Source organism: Periplaneta americana, chromosome 2, assembly GCF_040183065.1.
Source record: "Periplaneta americana isolate PAMFEO1 chromosome 2, P.americana_PAMFEO1_priV1, whole genome shotgun sequence".
NCBI classification, from domain to species: Eukaryota; Metazoa; Arthropoda; class Insecta; order Blattodea; family Blattidae; genus Periplaneta; species Periplaneta americana.
In genome coordinates, this window is record NC_091118.1 from 198,373,311 (window position 1) to 198,398,103 (window position 24,793).

General features: G+C 34.2%; 1 protein-coding gene across 12 annotated transcripts in view; it reads right to left on the bottom strand.

The window, feature by feature from the left end:
• Positions 1-24,793, bottom strand: part of LOC138695021 (uncharacterized) — a 329,089-nt gene that overhangs the window by 26,966 nt on the left and 277,330 nt on the right. For 11 of the 12 annotated variants that reach the window (XM_069819317.1, XM_069819316.1, XM_069819312.1 and 8 more), the window contains 9 exons: positions 21,714-21,837; positions 19,991-20,106; positions 19,134-19,314; positions 16,067-16,389; positions 14,701-14,836; positions 11,867-11,996; positions 6,890-7,026; positions 3,496-3,640; positions 1,986-2,069 (listed from right to left, as the gene is read on the bottom strand). In XM_069819317.1, the coding sequence (XP_069675418.1) occupies positions 1,986-2,069; positions 3,496-3,640; positions 6,890-7,026; positions 11,867-11,996; positions 14,701-14,836; positions 16,067-16,389; positions 19,134-19,314; positions 19,991-20,106; positions 21,714-21,837 (1,376 nt within the window). The remainder of the gene's footprint in view (positions 1-1,985; positions 2,070-3,495; positions 3,641-6,889; positions 7,027-11,866; positions 11,997-14,700; positions 14,837-16,066; positions 16,390-19,133; positions 19,315-19,990; positions 20,107-21,713; positions 21,838-24,793) is intronic. The other variant, XM_069819315.1, reaches the window with a different exon arrangement.

The following is a 24,793-nucleotide window of genomic DNA, read 5'->3' on the forward strand; positions in this document are numbered from 1 at the left end:
TAAAATTGGTATCTTTAACATTCCAAATTGTATCCTGTGTCGTCAAGACAATGCTACAATGAAGAAGAATCACCTTTCGAGTTGGTTAGCTCTCAAGCCGTCACTTACAAGAACGCTGACTGGACTTTATTGGGAAACAAGAAAGCAAATGGAATATATTCAAGCATTTGAGCATTAGATTACTACTACTACTTACTCACGAGAAAAACTTGTAATTGTATTACTCACAATCTGCTTTTTTATTTCGTCTATGAAGTGTTACGCCCATATACTTTAATTAAACTATATTCACATACATGCCAGAAAATCGTAGCTCTAAATAAAAAAAAAAACTTTAAATATGTGTAACTGAAAAGTGAATTGCTTTTATTAATACATTTCTTCTCCCCTTCAATTTCTGTAAGTATGAACATATGAATGAACACCAGCAGTATAACATCAATATGATTTTGAATTACTTGATCTTGAGGCTTCAAGAAATAAATTATAAGTGAAAACTTAGAATTTAAATTACTATAATAACCTCTAATTACATTAGCAAATGCATTTCAATAAATCTACATCAGCTACCAAAATAAGAAAGAATTATATATAGTAAGCTACATGCTATAACTGAAACAATTTCTATAATAATTTACTAATCTTAAAGCATTGAGTACAATATGCTGCAAGCAAGCGAATGAGATGGATAACTAGAATCTTATAAGCACAAAGTAATAGATCGATTTAATAAAATTAAAAGCTTAAAAGCAGGCAGTATGATAAATGCAGAAATCATTATTTAACCTCGTTACAGAAATATGAATTGCAGCTACAATGTTACTTGAGTTACTTCTATACTAAAAGATTAACTGCGTTTTGTTAGAGTGCCGGTACTGCATTTATACAAATCAGAGACTGGCAAAGCTTTGTCTATCCTGTATTTGAACAGTGAAGATTAAGAAAATTTAAAATGCAAGAGATTTATATGCAAATCAATCTTATACTAAGTCAAAGAACTGAATATTTAATTATTATTATATGTTTAACATTTACTTGCACATAAACCACATTTCTTTTGTTTAAATTAACAATGTATATTTTATACATAACTGAAAGGTTAAGGAATACATCTGACAACAGTCCGTTATTCACATAAAATACAGCCTAGTAGTAAGTACATTTATGTATGAATTCATTTTTTTTTTCGAAAAATTGTATATTTATTCCAGAGATTAAATATGGATAAAACTAAATATAAATTAATATTTCGCCAACATGTACCAATAGAAAATTCAGTCGATATAAAAATGGAGGACCAATTTTTGCTGTCAACCCTTAAATGTTTAAGGTAAATAAGAAGTGAGTGATTATTTGCAAATAAAAGCCAGTACTGGTATGTTCATTTATATATGATAAATTAGTAAATAATCTATAAGGATATTTTTGTCACGACCCAAAAATAATTTAAAGTTATTAAATTACAGGTATTACAAATTGACAATACTGTAGTTTATCTACCAGACTAATCATTACAGACCATTGGCATTTATACAACATTTTACAAATCTTTAAAAAACGTAAAATTTCTAATTAATATTTGAGGAGGGTTCAGTCCGGTGCTGTGGATTGAATTCGGCGTAGCTCAGTGGCCGGAGCGCTTGGTACATAGAATCAAGGACCCGGGTTCGATCCCCGGCGCCGGAGCGAATTTTTCTCCTCTAATATTAATTATCAATATTACAGATATTATTCTGGAGGACAAATTAATAAATCTATAATAGTAAAATTTCTAATTTTTTAGGGTGATTTATGCAATAGTTATAACATTTTAATACTCTCATGTGTTAGCTCACAAAGTACAAAAATTTAGAATTATTAATCAATGTATGTGAAATTTTGAGAAAAAATGAGACGGCTCTTCAATCTGTAGAAGTTTAAGACAATTATTTAATTAATCAGAAAGTCGATTATAATAATTATCTGAATACACAAAGTCATCTTACCTCTTGTAGTCGGGCTCACTGGAACTGCAAACAACATGTAAAGGTGATGCTGCTTGTTGCTCCTCTTTGAATTCTGGGAAGTCACTACAATTTATAAAAATAGTGTCTGATTAAGTCTTGATTTATTGTTAGCTGTTTGAAAAGTACTCCAATTCTGTTATTTTTAGTTTTAAATGTTCTGAATCTGTACCAAACAACTAATTAGTTTCTTATCCAAGTGTAAAAAGAAAGGCCCTAACTGATAACCTGTTTTCCCATTTTGCTAAATGTACCCCAGTCTTCTGCTGCACATTACTTGCTACAATCTTCACTCATATACCTTGCATTTTTTAAAATCAAGTATTGTATATTGTAAATTCTAAAGCAAAATTCAGTTAAATATTTCACCCTTAGTGAAACAGAAAAAATAATTAATTTGATTAACAATTTTTGCCATTTTTTCAATGGATATATAGGCTATATATATTTTTTCATGTTATGTGTGTGATATTCATAAATCCATAGGTCTACTTTTAGAACACAGACTGCAAAAACATTGTAAAAATTTCATGTAAATAGATTAAGTAGTTTCAGAGAACAATGCACTTAAATTTGAAAAGTATCAACTTACGGAAAATTGCATTTAAACAAAATAAGGATGTATGAATTACATCCGTCGCCAAATTTAAAGAGGGTATTTAAAGGGCTTATCTGCAGAGATACATGTATATACGAGAATACTCCACGCATATCTTTTCCGGAATTTAGCAAAGAAAAACTGGGGTGGTACCACTTCGTCTCAAACACTGAATCCCATTATAATATAGCATTGGGCAACGAGATTCTTTTTCAGAAGTCGATTCCAAGGCAGAATGTAATTAATAACTTCAATATTTTATTGCACATATTAACATTAAATTGATAAAAATTTTAATTTGCATTTTTTTTGTTTGCTATGTAGGTAGAGTCCTTGATGCTTCTACAACAGCATGTGAAAATTATGACACGTTTCTTAAAACAAATTTATACCTATTTTATTTAGTTTTGGAGTACATCATTATGTAGGATTAATTTCTTGTGAATAAAACACAAATTATAGCCAATTTTCTTTTTCTCTTCTTTAATTTTATCTCCTAAAATTAGGATGCGCGGATTATTCGATGGCGTGGAGTATTCGCATATATACAGTATATATTGTTTTAAAGAGCAAGTTGTGTAGGTACTTCTTTTTGATACAGAAAATAAAAAATCGGATTTTTGATCCCTAATCACTATTAAGTCCCCTTAAAGATACTTCTTGGCCTTCAAATCAGAGCTTGCAGAAACTGCAATGCTAGTTGTTTCTTAAAAACTTTCCTCTTTGTCTAAAAACTACAGTTTTCAGACTTCAGATACATGTAGGTACTGGTATTTCTTTTAGTAAGCAGATACCAATTATTATTCTGAAAATTCTCACCATAAAAAAAAAACAAAAGTGGTAGTTAATGCCAAGTTTGGCTACTTATTTTTTAAACAAAGCATCGATACTCACAATGATGTCGCACTACTACTGCGACTGCTGCTATACACAGTTGACTGTCTGCTGAGGCGCTTGCTGATGTTCTCGGGTGAGTATGGATTGTTGGGAAGAGGCGGTGCACTCTCCCACTTGCGGTGTTCACGCTCGGCTATTGTACCTGCCACGAACAGCACAGCAAGTTAGGGAACAAAATAATTTCATAGCATTGTCCCCATTTTAGAAGGAATTTGTCTTTCTAAGACAGGAGCTCTTGTTTCATAGAAGCAGGGTCGTTTTAACACAAAGATGTATAGAGGGCATCATAAAATCCTAATTTTATTTTAAAATTCTAGTCTCATACCCTAGACTGAGCTCGGGCATGGGTTTGAATCACCACATGCTTAGGTTAATTGCCTCTTTGGATTTTCCTAAAGTTTTCTCCAACTGTAAAGCGAATGTCAGGTAATACTATCGTGAATTCTTGGACTCGCTAGATCAAAATATCATCTTGATATCAGAAATTCCACAGATGCTAGAAACTGCGCAGTTCATACAGCGTCATTAAATAACCAATAAAAAAAAGTGACAGAGTATCGGTATTCATTGAGTTCCTACAATTGCATGAAACATTCATGCTATTAGTGATTGTTATTGTGAGTGTGGTTGGGATTGTAAGGAAGTTTGTGATTTGAAATAAAAGTTTGATATTTCTTTCCATTTCTGTCTTTATACTCCCCGCATTTAAATTTAACAATTACATCATAATCCCTTTCTCATTTCATGAGGCCTAGGCTTGGCACAACAATGCAATTGATCGTTGAAACAATTCACACATCAATATGGTGCCAATGGGTTATTTGAAATAAAATTGTTATAAATAATAATAATAATGTAGAATCCCTCTTAACCGGCACCAAAGGGACCAGGCTAGTTCTGGATACGAGATTTTGCCGGATAATTGAATAAATACTGGTATATAAAAAAAAAAAAATCGTATTTCATGGTGCTAAATGTCGAAACTGCAGCCATGTGGAGTTTATTTCTCTATTACTTGCTCAGAACTGAATAAACATAAAAACTGTGTGGATTTTCTTTATTAGAACACATCACACAACACAAATAATACACTAATTTTAGATTCGAATATTCATTGAAAACGAAGGTTCGTGCGAACTTCTTAATGTGGCAACACTGACGGCCCGAACATAACTAAATAAACATAAAAACTATGTGGATTTTCCTTATTAAAACACATCACACAACACAAATAATACACTACTAATTTTAGATTCGAATATTCACTGAAAACTAAAGTTCGTGCGAACTTCCTAATGTGGCAACACTGACGGTCCGAACATAACTAAATAAACATAAAAACTGTGTGGATTTTCTTTATTACACTAATTTTAGGTTCGAATATTCACTGAAAACGAAAGTTCCTGCAAACTTCCTAATGTGGCAAAACTGATGGCCCAGACTGGCAATGTGGTAGATTTAAACAATTTTTTTTGGCTCAGCCAAAAATGCCACTGTTCTTTGGTACTGCCAGTTGTTTGGGTGCCGGTTATGAGTGACTCTACTGTATGTCATTACAGAGAATTAGACTGAATTGGAAATTAATATCATAGTTAAGTAATTTAGAATTAGAACATGTTAAATTAAATATTTCTGTTTTTATACCCCCCGCATTTATTAACCACCTCATTTTTTGCACGCATAATAGACATAATGAATTCATTCTGATGTCACATTCGTTTCCCTTTAAAGTTTCATCACAGCTTGCTGGAATCAAAACTACTTTCTTTCAAATACATAAATAATTTCAGGCATCCAAGGTCTACAGTAATAAATGACGTCATCATATTAACAGAAAGTGCGACAAGATTCCTGGAATGTCAAGTGCATAAACATTTCACATTAAAAATTAATTTATTACCATAAAAACTTAAAATCCGGTCAATAAGTCCTAAGTCTGAGGGACCCCCATTTTGCAGCTTGGCAATGCCACCACTTGGATCTTCTAGTTGGAATATCAACCGAGCTAACTGGCTGTTTTAAGTTTTAAGAAAAGTCTATATTTTTTTCTTTTTGTATTGAGTGGTAAGATTAATTTGTTTCACTATGGAATTGAAACACAAAATATAATTGTTCAGCAGTCAAAGTTCATGGAATAGATTTGGTGTTAATTCTGTGAGACATTTTATTTTTCTAACTGTCAAAATACTTTTATGCTCGACCATGCCAAAATGTAGTAATTATACACCTGGTAGTAGCCCTTTAATGCACCTCATTAAAGTACACCTATTCATTATAGTTCAGTTGTTCAGCCAATGAGAAATCGCCATTGTAGCATTATAAAACTGCAAGTATCGATTATTCTCGGATATGCAATCGAAAGACAACTAACGAAACGTCACAGAGGCTGGAAATCCAATACTGTCGCAGAAGGTTATGTTCTGTTACTATAATAATTAGCGTTAATTGTAAATAATATTAAAATAAATTCAATTTGTCATCTCGTTTTTCAATTCTAAATCAATTTCCAGGTTATATCAAGATTAATATTCATGTTATTCTCTAGATTATATCAAGGTAAATGACATTCGTTCCTCGGAAAAAATCAATACTTTCGCGTCTGCGCACATCTCACAATTTAGAAGGTCAGTTCCGCTCCTCACTTAGATAACTATAACATGAATACTTATGAATAATTTCAAGTTAGAAATATGGTCGAGCATAAAAAGTCGTATGAAACTTGCCTATAATGGTAATTAAGACGGTCGTATGAAAATTATGAAACTCGCTTGCGCTCGTTTCATAAACAAACATACTCGCGTCTTAATTACTACCATTATAGGCTCGTTGCATAATGTACTATTTCAGTTTTCCTAATTTGTTTTCATTCATTAACCTTATAATGTTTATTTATTTTAAAATGTTTAATTTAAACTCTTGTAGTAAGACATGAAAAAATATGCTCACTACTTCTGAGGGAGAAATTTAAACCTTCTTGTCCTATCTGATCTTGTCGAGGCTTATTGGTGTTATTTTTACCCTGGCTGGTTACAAAATTTAATCTACGATTTTAAAAATTGTACAAATTTTATTGCCTTTCCGTATACTTCCCGCATTATTTTTCTAAACTCACAAGTCCAGAAGAGAAGCCCAGCACTTGCGATAATTTGAAAAATTAAGAAAAATGGAAAATTTTAATGGGGAGAATTCTATATAATAAAATTGTTCAACACTCTCCTTCCAATTAAAATGACCCTGCTTCAATGAGTGATACTGTTTTCACACTAGACACGTAACTTTGTACCACGCAGTGCAGATGGTACGACGAACTAAGTGTTAGGAGTTGTTACTCTGGTTAATGTAGCTGCTGCCACCCAGCGAGTCATGCAGTGAACTGTGCATGTTGGATTACCTGTGCATGGAAAAGTGCAGTTTGCATCTGATCGGTCAGTACCTGGCCTAGGTGGCGTAGCTAGCTCTGCTTCTTGCGTAGTTGCTTCCACGGCCTCCTCTGCAGGTTTATCTTGTCTAGGAGTCACTGCTAGGCTCCTATAAATTAACAGACACGTTCTTTAGTATAAGCTAGTTTGTGTTTTCTGGGTGTTTGTGTCATTTGTTCTTATGTTTCGTTACAGAGTGGAATAAAAATACTATTGCAATTACAATGGTTTAGATATTAAAATTACAATGCGCCATATTAAGAACCTACCACTACACGCCATTTTTTCTACTGCTCACAACTGCACTCAAGACTTTCATCATGTGGCCTGCAAGGCAGTCGCAAAATAGAGCTAATCTCTTCAACACCCACTCATAACTAATATCATGAAGTAATTGATTAACTAGCAGACTTATTCGTGTTAATTATGTAAGTCTGTGCGGCTTACAGCTGTTTTGGTGCTTCATCACACCATCCTCAGAGCCTACTAGATCTCGGCGTCAACTCGTACTTCTCTGCCTGTTATGTGGGTGTGTTTGATTGTTGAAAGGTATTGAATAGTGGAGTCAAATAGTGTGTGTGTACTGAAATTGATCTGTGTGTTGAGAATTTGATCGGGGTGTGTTTTAGTGTGTTTGTATATTTCGTATTGTTCTAGTGTGTTGAGTTTTTGGTTCTTGGGTTGTATGTGTAGGATTTCTATGTCTGTATTTATGTTATTGTATGTAGGGTTAGCATTGGTTATGTGATTGGCGTATGTAGATGTATTGTGTCCTCTGGTTATTGCTTTAATGTGTTCTTTGTAGTGTGTTTGGAATGATCTGCCTGTTTGTCCAATGTAGAACTTGTCGCAACTATTACATGTGAGTTTGTATACACCTGTGTGGTCATATTTATTTGTTTGTGTTTTTTGTGTGTTGAGATGTCTTTGCAGTGTGTTTTCTGTTCTGTATGCTATGTTGTATTTCTGTTTTCTGAATGAGGATGTGATCTTGTGTGTGTTTTTGTTTTCGTATGTTAGTGTGATGTATTTCTTGTGTTCTTGTGTTTGTGTTGTGTTTTGTGTGTTTTTGTGTTTGTTGAGTTTTTGTTTTGTCTTCCTTATGATGTTGTCTATTATGTTTGGGTTGTAACCATTTTCTTGTGCTATGTATTTGATTGTGTTCACTTCTCCATTGTAGTGTTGTTGTTTCATGGGTATGTTGAGTAATCTGTGTGCCATTGTCCTGAATGCAGTATGTTTGTGTTGTATGGGGTGATTAGATGTGTTGTGTATGTGTGTGGTGGTGGTGGTTGGTTTTCTGTGTATTTTGAGGGTGTGTTTGTTGTCAACTTTTGTTATGGTGATGTCTAGGAAATTTATGGAGTTATTGTTTTCAAGTTCCAGTACCGGTATGTATTGGAGTATCATTAATTGTTATTACATTACAAATAAAACAAGTAGCAATAAAACCAATGGTTCCGGTATATATTGACGTAAATGTGTTTTTGTTCTTAACCTAATTTAAGGAAATAATTTGTTGTTGATACTGTCTCTACACAGGATGATGTACACTCAAGCTCTTGTTATGGGTTTGTTCCAGCACGGTTCAGAATAGATTCTGAACTTCCTACTCATGTGCAGTAGATCAATGTGCGTTCCAACAACACTAGAACAGATATGGAACTCTCAGTTTTCTGTTCAAATGTGCTTTGGAACTCGTTTGGAACGAGTGAAATTGGTTCTCAATTAAGAGCAGGAATTGGGAATTCTGAACTGCTGATGCATGCGCAGATGGTATAATCTGAAGTTATGGTTAAAATGCTTCGAGACTAGGCACGTTAAAATAAAGAAATAGTCGAGCACGAGTGATTTGGAAGGTGATAGCGATCTATTTTACAAGAAATTAAGTTCAGAAGATGAATATAATTTTAATATGAGAAAAAACTCCGAAGGTCGTGAATAAAGAGTTCAAGAAATATTCCAACAACGTAAAATATCGAACTAATTCTGAGACTATACACAACTGGTGCATACAGCTAAACAAGTTCGGTATTAGTTCGGAACGCGTTCTGAATGGCTTGCTGAAACAAACCTTACAACAAACCTTGTAAGATTACATGTCTGTAATTTCCAAACTACTGGTCTAACATAGAATCTAATTACAGTAGAACCCCGATTATCCATCACCCTATTAACAGATTGCTGGATTATCCGACTTTTTTTTTCTAGCTCCTATTTTCTTTTTGCTGCTGAAGTGCTGTAACTTATGTTTCTACATAATTTTTCTACAGAAGGTTATTACAAAAAGCTTTTACTCTCAGTACAAACTTTGTAGCAGAAATGCTTCGCTGTCAGCAACAGAAATAGTTACTTATAAAATAATGACTACTTGCTTCCAAAGAAATTACTCCAAGAATTTCCACAAACCCGTGTACAATTCAGTAGTTATCCTTGCTATTCGAGTGGCCGTATTGTATAACTTCGATGCAGATTGTTTTCCACAGTTGTCAAAATAAATCGTATTTATTAATTATCGAAAAAAATTACAAATAATTGAGATGTTTGGGAAAGAAGAAACTGTGGTTAATGCTTCAGAATAGGAGATTAGCATTACAACTGTACATGATTTAACAAAAATGAAGAAAAAAAAAGAAGGATAAAGTGTATGTAAATCTACAACATGAGACTTAAAGTATTCCTATCTTTCCGCAGACAATCATCAACCATTTTTTTTTTTTAATTTGGACTGGCCAGAGGCCGTTTTCGAAAGTTATCTGTTTGTTTACCTTTGTTTCCACTTATACTAATACAATCACAACACCCATGCCCGAGGCGGGACTCGAACCCACAACCCTTCGGACCAAGCGATAGGGACATGCCGTGCCCCTACCGCTTGAGCCATCCGGGCCGGCCATAGAAATATTCCAACAACGTAAAATAAACCATCAACTCTTGGTCCTTAAGAACTCATCGTTAACAACTGAACTTTCAGTGAACTCCTGATCCACTACAAAGCGTGTGAAACACAAGACTACAAAGGAAATTACGAAATTGTGTTTTGCACTTAATTTATAAACATTTTATGGTAAGGATTATCCAATTTTTTCGATTAACCGTTCAGTCCATCCCTTTCATTATCACAGATAACAGAGGTTCTACTGCCATGGTTTTTCAAATATTTTGTACACTGCATACCCAAATCCTTCTTTAATATTTAATGGTACTCATTTAAACGCGATTTGAAATACAATTTTGTTGCACGTTGTAATATTACAATGGCAATAAATGTTTAACTGGTTCCAGGATGATTGGTCCACTACAGTTATGTCCATTTTTCATCAAGTCCAAAGAAAAAATGTCTATAATCACGTTATGTCCACAAGCGTTTTGTCCAATGAACATAACGTCCACATACATTTAATTCACAAACAAATATGTCCACAAGAAATTTTGTCCATATTCATTATATAAAATGACTTTTACTGTCAATTAATTATAATATTCATAATACATCTTACAGAACAAAAATAAAAGGTTGTCTTTTCAACTTCTGTCACGCCATTTGGCGTCATATTGTTGAACTTGGATTAAAGGCTGCTTATAATAACAGGGAAAATGACAGAGTAAGAAATGACATCCGAAAGTTACTGTCCATACTTTTCATACCACTGGATCATACTGTGAATACATTTGATAAAGTTTCTGATGATATAGAGGAATCAGTATTAGATTTATCATTATACATAGAAAGTACCTTCGTAAGAGGGATACCTGCCAGAGGTAGAAGACGAGAGATGCCGCCTCGCTTTCTTCCACATGTCTGGAATGTTTATAACCTAGTCTTGAATGAGACTCAAAGAACAATTAATACAATAGAAGGCTGGCACTCCAAATTTCAAAAATGTATAGTAACTCACCGAGCTAACATATGGAAGTTCATCGAAAGCTTGCAGAAGGACCAAAATGACAATCGGTTATTAATAAATCAAGTAATGGCAGGTCATATGGCGATACGTCATCCCATAAAGAAGTCCTATGTTTTAAATTCAAGACACATTGAGGAAATGATGCGGAATTACCATGTACATAGAGAAAAGTGACCTTGACAGATATCTCGGAGGCATTAGTTACCGGTATTGGTTGAATCTGTATGCAGAAGAACTTCCTTATGATGAAAACGATAATGAAACAAATTAATCGTATTTTTATAATTGAATTAACATATGCTCCAACTACAGTTGTTATGTAATATTAAAATTATAAACTAATGTACTTTTGGTTGACTATTATTTTCATCACATTAAAAGTAGACTGATGATTTTTTAAATTGGTTATTACTTCAGATTTGTGCATCTTTTAAATTATGGACAAACCATCTGTGGACACAACTACAAATGGACCTGTAATGTAGTGGACTTTAAATAACTGGACCTATAAATTAATGGACTTCAATGTAAAGGACAGAAGAAACTGGACATATGGACTGTGGACATAAAAAAATGGATATTTTGTCTGTGGACATAAAGAAGTGGACATATCATCCGTGTATCGTTTAACTGTTATTAAAGTTTACATAGAAGGTGTGTAGTTTTGAAGGCCTTTATTTTATTGTAATTTTTTATAATAATATTATTATGTTTCATTACCTTTTTCTGTTCTATAAACAATACAATGAAACTTTGAAGCACTGAAATCTAATGCTGAAAAGAAGGAGGTGAAGGTGAAGGTGAAGGAGAACAGAAAAAAAGAAAAGTAATGAGAAGAATAAGAGGAATATCAGTAACAGCAAAAAGGGAAAGAAATGGAGTAAAAGAAGAAATTAAAATAAAAAAACAGGAAAAAAGGGTAAAACATAAAATTGAGAAGAACAACAAGAGGAGGACAAGAAGGTCAAAAGATTAGGAAGAGAATAAAAATTGAGAGAGAAACATGGTAAGAAGATAGCATGACTTGTGCATATTGCCGACCTGGGCTTTGGTACTGGTGGCTGAGGAGTAACCTGCTCTGTGAGGCTGCTCAGCTGGCGCTGGGTCACCGACTCGTAGTCCTCTGTATACTCACTGTCCTGCTGCCCAAACTCTGACAGACACTCCACCGCTGCAACACAGACAAATACTCTTAAGCGTTTCCAATTCACAAACATGAATACATTTTTCTTTTATCCAATATACAACTTGCCAACTTTTGAACACTGAATGGTTTGCTTTTGTTATACAGTAAAACTTTATTACCTAAAGCTGCAATTCAGGGAATATGTTCAAATGCTACAAAGAAGTCAACAAAAATAAGAGAATGCTACAAAATGTTAACACAACTCCAAAAAGTTAATAAGATTGTCCATCTCCAATGGATTCCAGCACACTGTGTAGTCATGGGGAATGAAACCGCAGACACACTTGCCAAGAAAGGCACAACAATAAAACAAAAGTCTAAATTTAATTTCTCCTATTCCTCAATAAAACGCTTGATCACTACAAAATTTTCTCATTCATACCTACAAGAAATAGAATCAAATGCTAAAGACAAAAAATGGATTACACTACTTTCCAACCCAGATATAGCCCCCCAGAGACCAAGGAAAACAGCAGTTGCAGCCTTCAGACTATTGACAAATCATGACTGTCTAGCAAGTCATCTCTACAGAATAGGTATCTCAGCTTCACCCATATGTGTCCTGTGTAACGATGCAGCAGAAATGAATGAAGATCACTTGAATACCTGTGAAGCATTAAGATCAGAAGAAACTACAGTTCAAAAGTATTGGAAAGCACGATTGCTAATGGCTTCACTGCCAGATGCAAAGCACTAGACAACAACAACAAACTTTATTATTTATGGGGATTTTGAGAAAAAACGCACAAGCAGAAAAAACGTATAACTGAAATTATTTTTATTAACATCTGAAACAGCGTTTGAAGACTATATGGGGAGAAAGAGTTAAGTCAATTTAGCAAAATTTTCACAAAAGAAATTAGTAAGTTCACAGTTAAGCCATCATTGAGTCTATAATACAGTACTCAAATTTGTAACACACATTTTGAAGGGTGTAAGATTATTTGTAGAAAATCTTAGCTGCTTGGAGTCTAAGCTGGCTAATATATTACATTTCAAATTCTAATCCAGAAAATTTTACGACATTGACTTACCTTGTTCTTCCCATGTGATCTTCATTTAATAACAAGTGATTATTTTGCAAAAATGTTAATTATTTTGAACTGCTTGCTCCTAAGCAATAAATCATGATCTCTAATTGTGATAACTGTTCCACAATATTTTGTTCAGTTACAACATGACGTGTTACGAAAAGTTTCACTGTTTCTAAAACAGTGCCATCGTCATTAAAGGACAAATTCGAGTTTCAAAAGTGGACCGAATCTTAACAAAGAACACGTGCCATATGTTCGCATTTTTACATTTTCACGACAAACCTGATTTCGAGCAGAATTATTGATTTATACAATATAAATGACATTCCTTAATCTCTTTTTTGAATCTTCCTTAATCTCCTGGGGTTTTAAAATACGGAAAATGTATAATCGAATTAAATTAATATGGAGGGTATAAGAAATTTTCTGGGGCCTCAGAAAAAACGGAATAAGTGTGAAAAATGTGTTACCGGTAAGTGTGAAGCATATAAAAGAATTTATTTATTTAATTTTGCTTCCTCAAATTTTGAGGTTGCCTGTACTTCACTTTGAGTCAATAACTCCTTTTCGAAATATTATCATCAAAGTGATGATCCAGAAGATGTATTCTTTCAGATGTGTGGAAGTATTAGTATTAGTATTTATTTATTTAACCTGGTAGAGATAAGGCCGTCAGGCCTTCTCTGCCCCTCTATCAGGAGATTCCAACTACAATATGAACAATAAAATTACAATTAGTATTAAATTTACAATTACAATTACAAACAAATATCTTGGAGCAACAGTAACAAATATAAATGACACTCGGGAGGAAATTAAACGCAGAATAAATATGGGAAATGCGTGTTATTATTTGGTTGAGAAGCTCTTATCATCCAGTCTGCTGTCCAAAAATCTGAAAGTTAGAATTTATAAAACAGTTATATTACCGGTTCTTCTGTATGGTTGTGAAACTTGGACTCTCACTCTGAGAGAGGAACATAGGTTAAGGTGTTTGAGAATAAGGTGCTTAGGAAAATATTTGGAGCTAAGCGGGATGAAGTTACAGGAGAATGGAGAAAGTTACACAACACAGAACTACACGCATTGTATTCTTCACCTGACATAATTAGGAACATTAAATCCAGACGTTTGAGATGGGCAGGGCATGTAGCACGTATGGGCGAATCCAGAAATGCATATAGAGTGTTAGTTGGGAGACCGGAGGGAAAAAGACCTTTAGAGAGGCCGAGACGTAGATGGGAGGATAATATTAAAATGGATTTGAGGGAGGTGGGATATGATGATAGAGACTGGATTAATCTTGCACAGGATAGGGACCACTGGCGGGCTTATGTGAGGGCGGCAATGAACCTTCGGGTTCCTTAAAAGCCATTTGTAAGTAAGTAAGTATTACAATTACAAATAACATTGCAATTAGTACTTATAGCAACAAACACAATAATTGTCATTGAATTAAATCTATTTGCTCATGATGCTGTCTCTATCAACTACCTATTAGTAAATCATATTTAATGACTCTGAACTTAACTTTGATACTAAGGCTCCCCTATTTCTATTTTTCTATTCTGAGGAGGAGAGAATAACGAATTCTTGTTACTTTTCAAATTTTATTGGGAATAAAAATGATCCAGCAACAATACTTCTATACTCACAAGACGCTTTAACAAGCTCCATGTTGGTAGTTTCCGTGATATCAATCTCTTCCTCTACCAAGCTTTCTACAACAGCTGGAACAGCTAGCAGAACTTGTTCTTGTGGCTCAGAGACTTCAGTCTTGGTTTCAGCAACCTAAGGAAGATCAATCACAGATAAGCAAATTAGTCCAGTCTCTAAGGCAGCCATTTTCAACCGGATTTATAAACAAACTTGACTTCTGGTCAATATCAACTGGCGAAAAGAAATTTGATTCATTCCACTGTATTACAGAACTTACGGAAAATTTAGCTTGTATGATAAACAAATACTGAATTTGTTTTTGCCGACAAACAATTAAGTTTCCACAATTTAAAACAATAATTTTTTTACTATTTTTGCGAAAAAAAAAGAAAAAAGAAAAGCTCAAAACAATTAACAGAACGACAGATAGATACTGAAACCGTTTTTAGACATTTTTGTTCAAGTGGCTGAAATTCCAGAAAATATGAAGGAAAAACTAATTGAAATATGTGCCTACTGTTCTCCGGGTAGGGACTGCACTGAGAGATGCCAAGAATCGTACTAAAGTACTTATTTGGAACACCAAAAGTCACACTGTCCAGTCAATCAGAACTACACCCCACCTCTGGCTACTAGCAACAGGCATCTATAATGAACACCGATCAAAATACCCCTCATTTCTCGTGAAAAACAACAACTGAATAGACTACAGTGGACTATAGTGGACTTTATGTTGTCAGCAAACAGCTGGATACATTAAGAAGATTGATTGATGTGCCTACTGTTGGGAAGTTTAAACTAGATTTTTATTTCAAAGAGTGTAGACCAGTTGTGAATCAAAAGAATGCAAGAATACCTCGAGTTTCTTATTTTTTTTTATGCAATATAAATTTCTTGTCTATGATCATCATCAAAACAAAAGCGAGAAATTTCCTTGAATTTGAAAATTATATAATTTTGTGTATGAAACACGGAGTCCATACTGGTACTTGAGAAGCTGCTTTCTGAAAAACAGACACATTTATTACGTTAATTATTTTTTAATTTATATCTGCTGAAACATTTTATTCTTATGTTCAACATTGTTTATGTTTATGTCTCTAAATACAAAATAAATGTATGCTAATAAAACTTTTTGTATTAATTTGTAAATCATCTCGCGACCTCCCTCAGCTCCTTACACGACCCCCCTGGGGGTCGCGATCCCCACTTTGAAAACCACTGCCCTAATCATTGTGAATTTGTTTCACGATGTGCCTGTATAAAAATTTAAAGTAATGACATACCGTATAGTACACCAAGCAGATTTTTGTTTGATTTTTAATAGACCTACTTTAAACTTGTTTCAATAATTGCAATTACCTCCGTAGGTTCCTGGAACTCCACTCCTGCCAACACAATATCTTCAAGAGCTCCATCGCTGCAGTCTGAAAGATCCGACACTTCTTCGGCATCTCTATCCCCTATTCGCGCCCTGAAATCTTCGCTTGGGTTCGGTACCAACATTGGCACAGGCATGGGACTTTGCTGCGTCGAATTGGAGGCACCTCCAGCCTTGAGGCGCCGCCGTTGGAACAGCCAGTTCTCTTCCCACGAATCCACCGGACTGATGAGATCTGTGGGCTGGGGGGACTGTGAGGACTCCGAGTGCTCTTCTTCCTCGTCATACTCGTCCTCCTTTGGACCTGTGCCAGACAGATTACATTAAACAACAGAAAAATCAAGGGCAATATCTTCATATATCGCATAGTCTGCTTGTTTCTTTGTATATATGTGTGTAAAAAGTAAATTTCTACAAAGTTAATACAAGTACATTATCTGAAAATCTATATAACTTTTGTCAAGCAACAAAGAAACATGATTCAGAAAAAAATTAAAACAATTTTAACGTGTATCATACAAATTAAATGACTTGAGGATTATTAAAACTGTGTGTTTAATACATTTTAAATACCGGTACTAAAAGTATGGTACTTAAATTAACATTATGTGCCCTAATTTTTTTTTCTAAATACATTTAAGGTTCTGGCTGATATAATAATAATAATAATAATAATAATAATAATAATAATAATAATAATAATAATAATAATGATTTATTTTAGCTGGCGGAGTTAAGGCCGTAAGGCCTTCTCTTCCACTCTACCAGCAAAAAGTGTATATACATATGCATGGACTTACAAAGAATTCAACATTTTGATTTAGATGAGAGTTACATGTATACAAGAGTTATTTACGAATTAAACAACAAAATACTACGAACTATTAATTAAACACTGAAATAAACTGTGTAGCAGAATTAAACTAAAATACATAGAATGTTAATATATTTCAAATGATATTAGATAATAGAAAGAGATTATTATGAGACAATTTTGAAAATGCAGCACAATCAGGATGATGTCTAAAGAAAAAAGAAACAGTGTAGTCAGTAATATTTTAAATCAGTATGATTGGAGTGAAATGCTAATAAGGTTATCTTTTAAGCTGTTCTTAAAGGTGTTTGTTGTCTTGCAACCCCTAATACTTTGTGATATGTAGGTCTACATCTATTATCAGGCAGTACATCTCACTTGACGATATGTATCAGAGGAAGAACAATTGAGGACCGTTTTTGCAAAACTTGCTAACTGAAAAAACTAAATTTTACAGGAGAGACAGAACACTATAGTAAACAAGTTTTGCTGCATGTCTCTCTTATAGCAGAAAGCAAGTTTTGAAAAAACAATCACATTTTGACACACTGCAATGAAGAGAAATAACCCAATTTTACTAAGATGCTTTGAACGCCTTATGTTAACGAATCCATCAAAATCTCAATTTTGCAAATTTTGCAGTTAGCAAGTTTTGCAAAAACGGTCCTCAATTGTTTGTATACATCGTAAGTCTGATTAGTGTAATATGTAGCTAATGGGCGATGTATATATTGGAAAGGGAAAGAAACTGGTCATCCTACCCCATTATCTCCTGGCCTAGTTGCTTCATAAGTGGTGCCTTATTGGTATTACTGTGAGGTTCAGACCTGTCTTCGGATAGCTGACTAAACAACAACATAATATATTTTCAAAATTTTATTTTTTGTCGAATCTAGTCTAAGGTATAGCTCTAATTTTGGCCCAAGACTACACAATTCTTTTATAAGCAAATGATTATCCTCACCTAATATTAATGAAGGATTTTGGGTTTTAAAAAGTGTACAAATTATTTCAGCAAATGTTTTTGTAATAGAAAAATGGACTTTTACCTGCATTTTTATATTAGGCATATAATATGAATATTTTTACTTTGCTTATACAAGAGGACTCCTGAGCAAAAGCTTTGGCTTTTTCGGAACTGAGCTAATTATAGCTGGTTAGTTGGCTGATTGATTTCTAATATGGAATCGTGTCTAGCGATCTAGCTTTCCAATATTTGCTTATGATGTTTTTGTCTGCTTTGAGTGCTCTACAGGATGCATGATATCTTCTTCTTATAACACAACGGACAGTATGGAGAGTTGATAATATGTAGTCTACTCGACATAAATGTTTCACCTTTAAGATAATTATAAATTAGGTACCAGTACCAAATGTACTTTTAAATGTTTATAGAAGAGCTCAATAAATTTATTATTATTATTATTGTATGATTAGCATTATTATCAATTTATTATTATTATTATTATTATTATTATTATTATTATCATTATTATTATTATTATTATTATTATTATATGCGTGTTATTATTCGGTTGAGAAGCTCTTATCATCCAGTCTGCTATCTGAAAGTTAGAATTTATAAAACAGTTATATTACCGGTTCTTCTGTATGGTTGTGAAACTTGGACTCTCACTCTGAGAGAGGAACATAGGTTAAGGGTGTTTGAGAATAAGGTGCTTAGGAAAATATTTGGGGCTAAGCGGGATGAAGTTACAGGAGAATGGAGAAAGTTACACAACACAGAACTGCACGCATTGTATTCTTCACCTGACATAATTAGGAACTTAAAATCCAGACATTTGAGATGGGCAGGGCATGTAGCACGTATGGGCGAATCCAGAAATGCATATAGAGTGTTAGCTGGGAGACCGGAGGGAAAAAGACCTTTAGGGAGGCCGAGACGTAGATGGGAGGATAATATTAAAATGGATTTGAGGGAGGTGGGGTATGATGATAGAGACTGGATTAATCTTGCACAGGATAGGGACCAATGGCGGGCTTATGTGAGGGCGGCAATGAACCTTCGGGTTCCTTAAAAGCCATTTGTAAGTAAGTATTATTATTATTATTATTATTATTATTATTATTATTATTATTATTATTATTATTATTTATTATTTTTTTTAGTTGTCTTAATAAATAAAATTGTTGAAGAATAGCTATAATATTGTTGTGTAATCTAGTATGTAACCCAAGTACACTAACAGAAACAAATTGAAGACAATTTTTACCGTCCACAATATCAACACCAAGTTCAGGAAATGGCACCCGTCGCTGTTTGATGAAATTCAGGCCAGACAGATAGAAATCAAGCTCAGAGCCCGTTGTGGTGGCCATGCCATCACTGCTTCTCTCCTCCTCCTCTCCAGCACTGTCATATGTCGTCACCTCTTCCTCTATGCACTCTTCGATCTACACAGGAACAATTATTTTGATTCAAGCGTGACTTTAGCATTCGCACAATAACTTAAAATTAATTCTTTAACTAATACCAGTATGTACATGTCACTTTGGGACAAAGTTTCAATGCTGGTAAAATGTATATGAAGAGTCCACTGCAAGAATGATGGATGTCATTTGGAATACATTTCTCAGGAGAAGCAATTGAAAGTTTGAAATGCTTAGCGCTCGAAGTTTAACTGTTATTTTCCGATCATTACTGGACAATGACTATCAGTGTTAATGCCATATAACTCTGTATGTACATTCTATATGTCTTAAGCTATGGATTGACAGTCTTGGTTCATTTTCGACAAGAAAGTGACATCCATCATTCTTGCAGTGGACTCTTCATACATGATGGGGCTGTGAATAAACTTGAAACGAAGCTTAATTAAGTTCACGAGTGTGCTGACTGAACTCAATGGAAAGAAGGAGGTTAAAAAATGAGTGTAACGGAGATGGCTCTTACCTTTTCATATATTAACGCGTTTTGGAACAATTTATTTCCTTTATGAAGTAAGAATTATATTTTGTTGAACTAGATTATTTTTCGGAACATGATAAACTGGCAATATTATTATGATTAAGGTAATTTTTCACAGGAGACACAAGTAAAAATAACCTTTCTAATGAAATTGTAACTCACTGTCATAGAGAGGGGTTCTGTACGACTTGATTCACTCCAACTTCTGGGACCCTCTTGTGAGGACAAGTCTCCATCATCAAGATTACTGCTGCCATTAACTCCAATCTCAACGCGACCTGAAACACAGCAACACAACTTGATGTAAAATGCCTGGTGTTCGATATCAGCTGTAAAGATCTTTGTTTATAAACAAATAGGCCTATTGAACACTATTCAACAACTGAACATTTGTCAACATATTATTATTATTATTTTTATTACTGAATCTCGAAGTTAATGTAGCCCTATTTTACGAAAAATAGATGTTACGGCTTTAGTCGTAAATAACAGAATGTAAGAATAAATACAAAACCAAAAAATAAATCTAAAATTAATAAATAAATCTATACCGCTTACTAATAGGTGGTCCTCCAGCTTGGGGGTTGGGCGAAGGGCTAACAACCCATCACCGTAAAAACAGCTTGTTACGAAACCACAATATAAGCCTTGGAATGGTATAATATAAAAATAGATTTGAGGGATGTGGGATTTGATGGTAGAGACTGGATTAATCTTGCTCAGGATAGGGGCCAATGGTGAGTGGCAATGAACCTCCGGGTTCATTAAAAGCCTTTTGTAAGTATACCGGTTTCTAATATGTAGTTAATTTCCAGAGTGTCTAGAAGTTATTAATTTTATAATAATACATTATGCAACGAGCCTATAATGATAGTAATTAAGTCGCAAGTTTGTTTGTTTATGAAACGAGCGCAAGCGAGTTTCATAATTTTCATACGAGCGTCTTAATTACCATTATAGGCAAGTTTCATACGACTTTTTATGCTCGACAATATTTCTAACTTCAAATTATTCAGAAGTATCATTTTATTTGTATCTGACTCAAGATCGGAAGTGACCTTGTGCATAGCTCGTGTGAGATGTGCGCAGACCCGAAAGTATTGATTTTTTCCGAGGAACAATAATGTCATTGACCTTGATGTAGAGAATAACATGAACTAATTTTGGTATAACCTGGAAATTGATTTAGAATTGAAAAACGAGATGACAAATTGAATTTATTTGAATATTATTTACAATTAACGCTAATTATTATAGTAACAGAACATAACCTTCTGCGACAGTATTGGATTTCCAGCCTCCGTGATGTTTCCCTCGTTATCTTTTGATTGCATATCCGAGAATAATCGAAAACCTGAACTTTAATGAATAGGTGTACTTTAATGACATGCATTAAAGTTCTGCTACCAGGTGTATAATTACTACATTTCGGCATGGTCGAGCATAAACCCATTTAAAAAATGCTCTTCAAAATATTTCTATCAAATGAGGTGTGTCAGATAAATTACACTACATCTAACCTATATCTCTTACGGTATTGCAAATGGTAGGTAATAAATTGTCTGTGTGTGATGTGCACATAGATATGCATAACTATGCAGAATACATTTTCAAGAGTTCAAAATACGAATTGAATTTGACATGACCATTCGTAAATTGTGTCATAATGTAACTAGTATGAGGTTCATATCTCTTTTAGGGTTAATATATCTCTCATTATTCGGGAATACAATAATTTCGTAATGCACTATTTGATCAGAGGAAATTACAATTATGAAAAATTACACATTATAATTTAATTTGAATAAAAGGAACACAAGAGACCATTTTGAGATTAAGAGGGAAGCAGAAAAGGATATCAATATCCATCAGAAGAAGAGCTTACTTATGTATTTCGGGGCCTGGTCCGTCATGCTAGCTGGTGGTGAACTGTGAGACAACAGATTGCTATTCCCATCCACTGAATCATGAAGCAACCTACCAGTCCTCTGCTGGAATCTTTCTATTACCTGAAACAATAATACCATAGGTAGGTATGCGATTCATGCTGGTTATGAGGGCAATGATTATTCAATTTGTTACACAACCTTTTACTGCTTTTCCTTTAGGTTTTTCGATTATATACGTATTTAATATCGGTATATAAAGGAAAGTGTCTTCCTTTCGGTTTGTATAATTTTTAAGAAAGAAAAACATCGAAATACTGCAAAGAACTGAAAACTACTTACGCTTCTAACAGATGAGTTCAGTTAAAAATAGTTATGATACACAACAACAGCATATATGCAGGATGATTCATGAGGATTTACCGTCACTTACGGAGCTTATTTCCGAGAGATTCTGAGCAAAAAATGTCATATAAACATTTGTCCTAATCGCAATATTTTCAAAGTTACATTAATTTGAAATTGTTAGTAAAATACCATTTTTCTTTACTTTTACGGGTAAAAAAAAAGGTTACAAATAGAGAATGAACTATTCAGAAGTGTCATTTCTTTAATTGACTAGTGTTCTGAAGCTAAAAATGTGTTTTAGAGTGTAGGTTTTCACGGCCGGCGTCAATAGGAGAAAAGTTTTCCGGGCTATGAGGCCATGGTCCGTTGGTTGTGTGACCAAACGTTTCGTTCACTGCTGCGGTGAACATGTATGATTACACCACTGAAGATGTTCACTGCTGCGGTGAACATGTATGATTACACCACTGAAGATGTTCACTGCTGCGGTGAACATGTATGATTACACCACTGAAGATGTTCACTGCTGCGGTGAACATGTATGATTACACCACTGAAGATGTTCACTGCTGCGGTGAACATGTATGATTACACCACTGAAGATGTTCACTGCTGCGGTGAACATGTATGATTACACCACTGAAGATGTTCACTGCTGCGGTGAACATGTATGATTACACCACTGAAGATGTTCACTGCTGCGGTGAACATGTATGATTACACCACTGAAGATGTTCACTGCTGCGGTGAACATGTATGATTACACCACTGAAGATGTTCACTGCAGCAGTGAACGAAACGTTTGGTCACACAACCAATGGACCAGGGCCTCATAGCCCGGAAAACTTTTTCCTACTAAAAATGTGTTGTTAATTGCTTTGTACAGACTTTATTTTTCAATTTTTAAATAAAAATTACATCAATCTTACGCACTTATCACAAAAATGGTTACAAATCATACGACTTTAGGAACTTGATTCTTTACAGTTTAATTATGCATCCTAATGTAGAGTCTCAAAGAATTTACAAGAATGGCGTGATTTGTAGCAATTGTTGTGATAAATGCGTAAAAAAAATGTAGGTAATTTTGTAGTTAAAAATAAAAAAAAAATTACTGTACCAAGCAATTATGGAATTAGCAACGCATTTTTAGCTTCAGAATACTAGCTAATTACAGAAACGATACTCCTGAATACTTTATTCTTTATGTGTATTTTTTTTTTACTCTTAAATAACTGCTGAAGCTTTCCTGGCGACGTGATAATTCGAAATTAGTGTAATTCTGAAAATATTGAGATTAGGACAAATGTTTATATGACATATTTTGCTGAGAATGTCTTCGGAAATAAGCTCCGTAGGGGACGTAAATCATCGTGAATCACCCTGTATATAGGAATAGAATTATGCAATTACATAAAATCCAGGCTCTAGCTCTAGTGATAACTGTTGAGTTAATGACACATTTTTAGTTATTCCTGCAAATATTCAGACAATCATGAAGTTAACCACTGTACAAGAATTTAAACAGAATGATGTAATTATATTGTCACTATACCCAACAACTGCGTAACTCGAGACATGCATTACAATTCTGTAATATTATCTACATAAATTGGAACATTTTAAGAGAAACTAAATATCTTTCAAATCTCAGTAAACGAGTAAACATGCAAACTTGTCAAAGCAGAAATTTTATGGTCATGAACTGGTAGCAATGCAACCAATATTATATGATCCGTGTATTATTTTTCACATACAATCATGCACACACATCTTTAGGTGTGAGGACACCAATATGCAGAATCGCAGCACCACACTATTGATTCTTGCAGCAGACTGTTCTCTTCCTGTGAAAGCCAGACAAGCTCTGTCGTAATGATATGGCTTCTTCACTTGCGGACTTCGTCGACCATATATTACATTCCAACTAGGTGCTTCATACAAACTATCACTCCAGTCACACGAATTAATAATTTTGTAGTTTGCTTGTAAACTATTTTATTATTCATTAATGAGTCGAGTAGAATTAAATAATTTCTTTAATTTTCGTATATTTTGTACATATCATATGCGAACTTTACATGCATAGACCTACTGTTTGTTTTTTAGTCAACTGTCCGAAGACAGGTCTAGACCTCACAAGTGACACCAAAAATGCATCACTCATGAGGCATCTATTACACTAATCAGACTTCAGATGTACAAAAACAATTGTTCTTCCTCTGACACATATCATCAACTGAGATGTACTGCCTGATAATAGACGTACATATCAGTCAGAATCTCAATCAGAGGTGACGCATATTGTATGGTATAATAATTTGATTTTTTTTTTTTAAGCTGAAGTACTTACTACTTACTTACTGGCTTTTAAGGAACCCGGAGGTTCATTGCCGCCCTCACATAAGCCCGCCATTGGTCCCTATCCTGAGCAAGATTAATCCATTCTCTATCATCATATCCCACCTCCCTCAAATCCATTTCAATATTATCTTCCCATCTTCCCATCTACGTCTCGGCCTCCCTAAAGGTATTTTTCCCTCCGGCCTCCCAACTAACACTCTATATGCATTTCTGGATTCGCCCATACGTGCTACATGCCCTGCTCATCTCAAACGTCTGGTATAATAAAATTTGTTTTGTATGATTTGAGGCTTTCTCGGCGTTGGTTCGCTAATATGTTTTCGCGGGATATCAGCCGAGTTAAGATTTTGGAATGCTCCAAGCTTTC